The sequence below is a fragment of the Dryas octopetala genome, chromosome 3, assembly GCF_963921425.1.
Source record: "Dryas octopetala chromosome 3, drDryOcto1.1, whole genome shotgun sequence".
In the NCBI taxonomy this organism is placed as follows: Eukaryota; Viridiplantae; Streptophyta; class Magnoliopsida; order Rosales; family Rosaceae; genus Dryas; species Dryas octopetala.
The window spans coordinates 9,635,482-9,644,116 of record NC_141368.1 but is presented as its reverse complement, the minus strand read 5'-3'; the positions used below and the strand labels follow the sequence as shown (position 1 = coordinate 9,644,116).

At 36.2% G+C, this 8,635-nt stretch overlaps 2 protein-coding genes and 1 pseudogene across 4 annotated transcripts; 2 read left to right on the top strand and 1 right to left on the bottom strand.

Moving 5' to 3' along the window:
• Window positions 1–541: 541 nt before the first annotated feature.
• On the bottom strand, window positions 542–1,091 carry LOC147290633 (putative ripening-related protein 2; annotated as a pseudogene).
• A 3,405-nt stretch (window positions 1,092–4,496) lies between these two features.
• On the top strand, window positions 4,497–5,063 carry LOC147290632 (kiwellin-1-like). Of its 2 annotated transcripts, XM_086238536.1 has the most exons (2): window positions 4,497–4,620; window positions 4,702–5,063. In XM_086238536.1, the coding sequence occupies exons 1-2, from the start codon at window positions 4,497–4,499 to the stop codon at window positions 5,061–5,063; spliced, it is 486 nt and encodes a 161-aa protein (XP_086094662.1). The 2 variants fall into 2 exon arrangements, with proteins under 2 accessions (XP_086094662.1, XP_086094661.1); XM_086238535.1 differs by having other exon boundaries at window positions 4,497–5,063.
• A 1,588-nt stretch (window positions 5,064–6,651) lies between these two features.
• Window positions 6,652–7,218, top strand: LOC147290631 (putative ripening-related protein 1). 2 transcript variants are annotated; one of them, XM_086238539.1, is made up of 2 exons: window positions 6,652–6,765; window positions 6,847–7,218. In XM_086238539.1, exons 1-2 carry the CDS (start codon window positions 6,652–6,654, stop codon window positions 7,216–7,218), a joined length of 486 nt encoding a protein of 161 aa, XP_086094665.1. The 2 variants fall into 2 exon arrangements, with proteins under 2 accessions (XP_086094665.1, XP_086094663.1); XM_086238537.1 differs by having other exon boundaries at window positions 6,652–7,218.
• Window positions 7,219–8,635: the final 1,417 nt, after the last annotated feature.

The following is an 8,635-nucleotide window of genomic DNA, read 5'->3' as shown; positions in this document are numbered from 1 at the left end:
TGTTCACATAAACAGAAGTCAATGTTCTAAATTGACTTGTGAAATATAGATAACATATTGTACAACACATTCCACATACATAGACATAAAGAAATAAAACAATGGCTCTTAAAGGCTCAACTAAATGAACTCTAATGGACTTAGCTTGCTCGTGTAACAACTTCATACCGTCTTGCTACCTTGACTTCAGACTTTTAGTATATACCCTTGTCCTATTCTTTTAATCTTAAACTTGGCTATTGCCATATACCCCCTCCTTCGGGTAGTAGAATATGAAGTTCTATGAATTCCTCCTTATGGTATTGTATTCCCCCATTCACGCCTCTGTTATATGCTCTAATAGAATTTCCTTTCATGGCTGAAAAAGTGGTCATTCTTCAGATCTTTGTTGATTGGCCGGGATAACCTATTTGAAACAAAGAGATTTGTGTAACGGCTTGGTGTTCCGAACTTGGCTTATACATTCTCGTATTATACTACTGCATCTGCATCTTCATAAAGAGCAAAAGTGACAAGCTAGCTAGACACTAATGTAATGTAACTAAGCATCGGACCATGTAATAACTAAGCCACCCCAATTGTCTTCAGGCACACCCAAGGCTTTCCAGACAGCCTTAGAGGCATCAACAATGTGGTTGGTAGTCATGGTCTGCATCACATCCCTCAGTAGAGTCACACTCATCCACCACCATGGCCACCACACTGCGCCCATTAGCACTGATGGTGATGTTGTTATGGCACCTTCCTCCATTGTTGTACCATCCAGTGGATGGTGCCACTACTGGGGTGTTGTCATTGTGGTATTTGTTGTCACATTCTGATGGACCTCCTCATCACCGCCTGCCTCAAAACTGTTGAGAGTGAGGTAGGCCTTGGTGCTCCCGGACAATGGCGGTGAGCATGTGTAGGTTGGGTACATTTTGCCAGCAACACAGCAGTCAGAGTCATTCCTGGTTACATTGTCCAGGAGGGGCCTTCCTTCCTCTGATCCTGCCGCTTGGACAACATTGCTGAGCTTCCGTAACCAAGCAAATTGTTAGAAGGAGAGTGACTAGTACCACAATGGACCCTTTTGAGATAAAGCTATTCATTTTCTCTGTTTATCTCTCTCTCTCTCTCTCTCTCTCTCTCTCTCTCTCTCTCTCTCACTCTCTGCTACTTGTGTTCTTTTGTGGAATGTTTGATGCTTAAAGTCATTTGAGAGTGGTGTATATAGAGCAGTTTGCTAACCAAACTATCCTACATTCCTACTGATGGTCACAAAATGACAAAATTACATTCTGACAACTGAAGAAAGCTAATTAGTTGGTTTCCCAACTTGGTTTTGCCAGAAGATAACAATCAAACACTATGTTTGAATTCAACATATTATACACTCCATCAACTTAACGGTCATGGCAATCCTTACATGGTTTTAATTAACAATCATTATGTCATATTATTGTATTAGCATCCACATCAACATCTTGTCCCACTTACTAAATTAGCATATCCATGCAGAAGTATACTTCGTCTAACCCCCAGGGCACATCCTCTATAGTTCCTATTTCTCATTAGTCACTGCAGGAAAGTTTATTTGCATTAGTTGTTCTAAGAAACTCTCAAAATCATGAAAACTGGAACCCCTCCTCCTTTTGGCCATTATGAAAGTTGATGTTAACACATCTTCATACCATGCAAGCAACTTTCTCAGTTCCTATCATTCTTGCAATGACAAATTAGCAGTTTATTTTGTCAAACTGAGTTCTCTAAATAAACACCACCGCCAGTTCATATTCTATTGAAAGTTAAAATTCTTTGTTGGAATTTCATTGTGTATAGAATTAACTACTCCTTTGCTTTATTTCATAATGAGAGAACTTTTGGTTTAAAGGGGTAATGAATTGTTTCATATATTGGCCATATGGCATCGCAATCAAAGTTGCCATAGTCATCTGTCTAAATTGTAAGTAAGAGGCAGAGGATAAGAAGACACATTAGAAATAGGAACAGAGCAGATGTCACCTTCAGATGAAAATAAAACAAGAACAATATTGCTCATGTAGTCTTAGTTGTTTATCTTTTGTATGTTGGTGGGTCAGAAAGGATCTATTGGCCGTTGTAAATTTTAGGCTTTTTATCACCAATGCCTCTAACCTTTGCCCTGATCATCAATGTGGCCCCCAATCTTTCAAATCAATCAATGTGATTCTCAACCTTTATCTTCGCCCATCAATATCTAACATCCAAATCATTACAAATTTCATAAAAAGAAGCTCATTCCGTGATGTATATCTTATTTTAAACATGATACCTAATTTTTTGCAAGGATGATCCTTGTATAAAGACTTAGAAAATAAACGGCTTCGATTATCGAATTACAATGCGAAGTGGGTCTTACAAGCCATACCTGATCATGTTTAAGTTGAGATATACCTCAACGAAAGGAGTTTGCTCGTGAAAAATGGTCATGTATAGCTCACAAGACCAACTTTTCTTCGATCAAGGGATGGGTTTGATGAATTTTCCTTTATAAAGTTTATTGCACGTGACCAGTTTTGTTGAAATCCCTAATAGGATTGTTCGTACAGATCATATTGATGTGCAAAGATAAAGGGGACCACATTGATCGAATTGAAAGATTAAGGGGAACGTTGATAATTGGGGCCAAGGTTAACAACTATATTGGTGATAAATAGCCTAAATTTTTGTACTGATTAGTAGAATTAGAGTAGAGGAGTTGTCATCTTGGTCCCTCATTTACAGACTGAATTAAGACTTCAGCATAGTGAAAAGGAATTAATGGTATACTTTGAACCCTTGCATACAAATTACTTCTTTATATAGGGTGCTTCTTGTTAGACAAAGTGGGTTGCATACTGCATATTGTTAGACAACCACGAAACCATGAAAACTAAATGGTTAGGGAATGAGCCAAGAATATAAATCAAGATAACATGCTCCTTCACTTGTAGCTCCATCCCTTGAACGTGGCGATCAAGACAGACAGAAAAACTTAAGGATTCAGCACCACCTTGCACTTAGCCAACAAAGAAGTGAAGAATGGGGACTTAAAGTTCCAAACTCAGTACCTCTTGAGACCAACTTTGATACCATGTTAAATAAAAACTTAATTCCAAAAATTAAATTGTTAGAGAAAATATATGCCAACAATGTATGTCAAGCTAACATATGTTGAAGTTAATGTCTAAACTGATATTAACACGAAGGTAAAATTCCTGGAAGTTGAAATCAAAACTTCCCTGGAAGTTTCTGCTAAACAAAGGTCAAGCTTCTTAATTCTCTACTGTGCGAAGCTCGAGCTTTACTGGACAGAATTTTGCTGAAATTTTTGCTTTTATCAGATATGTTTGCTTTATGCTATTTCTTAGTAGTTAAGACTTCTAAGTTGGATGATTTGACACTCAAGCTCAAAATTGATGACTGAGGTCATTACCTTAGATATTTTGTATTAAAGCACTTTATGTTTCTTTAGTTGTTAAGACATCTAAGTAAGAATAAGCTCATATAATTGGCTGAGATAACCTCCTCAAGATATTTTATGTTGTCAAGTTCTTTATGCAACTTGATATAAATATCATCCCCATGAGCTGTAGATGACAAATGGATCATCACCCCCATGAGTTGAGGTCTTTTATGTTGTAGACTTAGGGACCTGTCCTAAGCTTTACATAACAATCGATCTATAGAAAATAGAGAGGCCTTAATACAAGCAGTCCTTCTCTTGCAAACTCTCTCATCTTCCTATACTCAAAGCTCAACACATTTCTGCAAATTCTTTTCTTTCATAAACTTGTGATTAGAGATTGATTGCAGGTCCTAAATTCCGACATGGTATCAGAGCTTTGTTGATCAAATTTCAACAACATATATATTAACTACCAATTGATATGTTACAAGGTACCAAATAATATTAACCTCTCTGTCTTTTTAAGTGCAGTATTGAAAATTTGTTTGTATTGACAAACTGAAATTCCAAACATTTATCAATTAAGTATCATGATGAATTGCATATCAAGTTAGGCTCATTTTGCATCTCTGTCAGTCATAGAGAGTACCGTCATAATATTCTAAAGAATCTTTTCACTAAATTTGTTTATTGATGGATCTTTTAGTATTTTTTTTTTATTGATGAATCTCCTAGTATTTGGATCAACCAATGCCATCTAGCAGTCTAGCACAGTTGCAATACAGAACAAATTAAACAGTAAATACAAAAATGATGCTTGTATATGGGGATATAATCCAAAGTCTTTAGAATCAGATTGTAATTTTATGGTATTTTTAATTGATATACCCTCATCAATTGTATTAGGGAACCGTATATTTGAGGAACAGTAAACAAAACTCTCCAGACAATACTACAAACATGTCATAATTTGTGAAAAAACAGCTGTTCTGTTCCAAGGAAGCAGTTCATGATCTCTATTTATAGCTCAACTTAGGATCCAACATCTTCAAACCAACACAAAACCAAAAGCAAGAGAAGGAAGAAAATGAAGAACCAGATTTATTCAGGTGCCTTTTTATTCATCATCATAATTTTTGTCACAAATTTGTTGAGCATTGAAGCTCAAACCTGCAATCCCAGTGGCAAGATAAAAGGAAAAAAGCCTCCTCCAGGACAATGCAACACAGAGAATGACTCTGAATGCTGCAAAAAGGGAAAGCTTTACACCACTTACGAGTGCTCACCGCGGGTGTCTAAGCGCACCAAAGCAACGTTGACCATCAACAGCTTTGAGAAGGGTGGAGATGGCGGCGCGCCATCTGAGTGTGACGAAAAGTACCACCCTGATAATCACCCCGTTGTGGCATTGTCAACAGGGTGGTTCAGCAACCGGAAGAGGTGTTTGGACCACATTATCATCCATGGGAATGGGAGGAGTGTGAAAGCAATGGTTGTTGATGAGTGTGACTCCACAATGGGATGTGATGCTGACCATGATTACCAGCCTCCATGTCCTAACAACATTGTGGATGCCTCTAAAGCTGTTTGGAAGGCCTTGGGAGTTAAAGAAAGTGATTGGGGTGAATTGGATATATTCTGGTCTGATGCTTGATTAAGTCATTTCCTTTCTTACATGTTGTAATATAAATTCGAGTGAAGAAGGTTGCATAGTGTTTGTTAGGTTAATAATCTATACAAACATTATGTAAAGAACGTCATCGATCAACTCATGCTATACCACGTAAAGAAGTAACACCATATGGCGGTGTGACAAATACACACAAAAAAATTTGGTTTAATTTGTGAGGCTCATGCCCTGTAGTGAGTCTGCATGTACTATATATTTCAACTTCATGAAATATATGAGAAATTATATGTTGTTTTAATAAATTGTGGATCAAATACAACTGTGTCATATTGAATAAGTGCATATCTATCCAATGTTGGATATATTAAGTGAGATGTCTTTTTAACTTGCAACGAGTCGTTTTGAGATAAAATCCATTAACCAACCTTAACAAACTGTATATGGACCTTTTTTTTTTTTTTTTGGTCAAAGATATATATGGACCTATATATGTTGGATCAAAATATTATTTCACTGAGTAAACGACGCACAAGAATAACGCAAAATTAATTATAGTACGTGCAGGTTGATTGTACTGATTCAGTATAAAACTAATGATGCTAATAGATCCTTTGGATTCATATTCTTTCAATCATAAACACCAAACACGTACTACTCGACTTTACTAAATATTAAAGCATTGTTAACATTTTAGTGTCATCTGAAGTTGATGCTGCTCTGTCCCTATTTCTTTCAGAAAAATATTTCTTATTGTGCTGTGTCTTACTCACAATTTATTTACAAAATAGTCCACTGTGGCAAGACAAATAGATAACAATGATGGTCATGGGAAGGCTGATGCGATGTCATATATATGACCAATATAATGAGAACATCTACAAGTGCAGACATTGTATGTGATGCAGTCAAATTTAAGGGTGGAGAATTTATATAATAGGGAAAAAGTGAATCCGTCAACATCTAAGGGTCAAAAATCATCCACGTGATAGATTTATCTAAGGGTCAAAAATCATCCATATGATACATTTTTCCCAATATAAGAAACAAGTACTCATTTAGTCCTTCCCATATAAACAACAAGTTCCTCATCATTTTGAATAGGCCAAAAGTATAGTTGTCAATTCTAATTTCTAAGTCAGCAAACACATTGAAATTCCAATAAACGATATTAAACTGTCAACAGAATACTGATTTCGATTATTAGAATGTCAAGGGTGATTGCAATATATATACTAATATCATAATTTCAGTATTATATTTAGGCCATTATTTTCAGTTCTTCTGACAGAGATGGTTAGAGGATCCAATTTGGCAAAATAAAGTTAATAAACTGCTATTTTGTCATTTCAAGAAAGATGGGAAGTTGGAACTGAGTCTAAAAATGATTTGAGAAGGATTTATCTTACAAATGATTCAAGCCAATAGGGTATAGCCGTTACGTTGATGGAGTGTGATATATGATTGCGTAGCAAAAGAAATGTTGAATTTTGATTTGTATTTGGTACCGGGAAATTGCTATATGTACCACTCACATCAAATGCTTTTTATGCATCAAACATCTTACACAAGAGCACGAGTACCAGAGAGAGAGACAGAGAAAAACAGAGACAAAATGAAAAGCTTTTTCTCAAAAGGGTCCATTGTGGTATTAGTCACTCTCCTTCTAACAATTTGCTTGGTTGCTGAAGCTCAGCAATGTCGTCCAAGCGGCAGGATCAGAGGAAGGAAGGCCCCTCCCGGACAATGTAACAAGGAAAATGACTCTGACTGCTGTGTTGCTGGCAAAATGTACCCAACCTACACATGCTCACCGCCATTGTCCAGGAGCACCAAGGCCTACCTCACTCTCAACAGTTTTGAGGCAGGCGGCGATGGCGGTGGTCCATCAGAATGTGACAACAAATACCACAATGACAACACCCCAGTTGTGGCACTATCCACCGGATGGTACAACAATGGAGGACGGTGCCATAACAACATCACAATCAGTGCTAATGGGCGCAGTGTGGTGGCCATGGTGGTGGATGAGTGTGACTCTACTGAGGGATGTGATGCAGACCATGACTACCAACCTCCTTGTCCTAACAACATTGTTGATGCCTCTAAGGCTGTCTGGAAAGCCTTGGGTGTGCCTGAAGACAATTGGGGTGGCTTAGATATCACATGGTCCGATGCTTAGTTACATTATTTTGTGCTTGTCTACCTTGTTGCTTTTGTTGACTTGTGTCTATGTATGTGGAATGTGTTGTGTAATATGTTATGTATATTATAGAAGTCAATATAGAGCATTGACTTCTGTTATGTGAACATACTAAATTTTCTATTATAACTATCATAATTTAGTTATTTAAACACACTTAATCTTCTGCTTATGCATACTTTTGTATTTACTGTTTAGTTCCCTATTTGCATTTGTGCTAGATGATCTTGGTTGGTTCCAATACTAGAAAGATCCTCCAGTAAGCTTAACTGCATGTAAGCCTTACTATAAAAACAAATCTCCATTGTCACCCTTGAAGCAATCAAACCAAACATTCCATCCCCATCTAAGCCTCTTTTAATACCAACATATCTAAACGGGTACGTACTACGTAGTAAAGGCTTGGCACATGTGATACTCATACATTTTCTCTTGAGCATTGGTAAGGTTCAGTGGTTTAATTACCTAATTTGTATTAAGATATAATTTTCTACTATTAGATATAACGAATATACCACATAAATTCTCTGGATTTAGCTTGATTTCTTCTTATGCCCTCAGCCTCTTGCATTTGGATTGAGACATTTTATCTAGACTTCCCAAATTGTCTATTAAAGCTTTTTTCCCAAGCCTTTTATAAGTATGATGAAATTTAAATGTGACATGCACAAGTAGAAATGAGGTAGAGACAGTAGTATAGCGATGATATAGATGGAAGTAGAAGTGGTGGTGGGACGATGACATTTGTGAGTCTTTTTTCATAAAAGATCATGAAGTTTTGAAAATAATACATCTTTATGTGAAAATTTAAGTCATAATTTAGAAATTTCATTTTTCATGATATCGAATAAGTAAATTAAGAAATTGTCGTTTTTTAAGTTAATTTTGACTTTGAAAATATCAGAGTTTAATATCTTTATCCATAAACATGGTAATTGTCTTTCACATGGTAATTGTTTTTCACATGGTGTATGTTGTAATTCACACAAAAATGCAATAGTCAAGTAAGGTATGTGCATGTGAATTAATTAAGGGAGAAAATCACAAGAGAGAATGAGTAGATAACCAATCAAGGAAATCAATGAAGGTGATATGGGTATAACTAGATCATGTATATCATGTTTTGGATCCATGAAAAACTAAGTTGAAAATTTCATAGAACTTGCAATTGATTAAGATTTGTTTGATGTTGATGTATGTCTAATTTTTCTTAATGAGATTCCTCCTTTTGTTAAGAAGTAAACAAATTTGACCACGTCATCAAGGTTGTTGTGAGTTCTAATTTCATCCTGGAGAAATTAGTGGATTGGTAACAGCATGTCATCATGCCACGTGATATTACTGTCACATATAATAATTTTTCTCATTTTCTGACATCCTCACGCATGGGCTACTA

Bases quoted from the DNA above. Each gene is read 5' to 3' on its own strand.
- LOC147290632 (XM_086238535.1), top strand. From the start codon at position 4,497: ATGAAGAACCAGATTTATTCAGGTGCCTTTTTATTCATCATCATAATT.
- LOC147290631 (XM_086238537.1), top strand. From the start codon at position 6,652: ATGAAAAGCTTTTTCTCAAAAGGGTCCATTGTGGTATTAGTCACTCTC.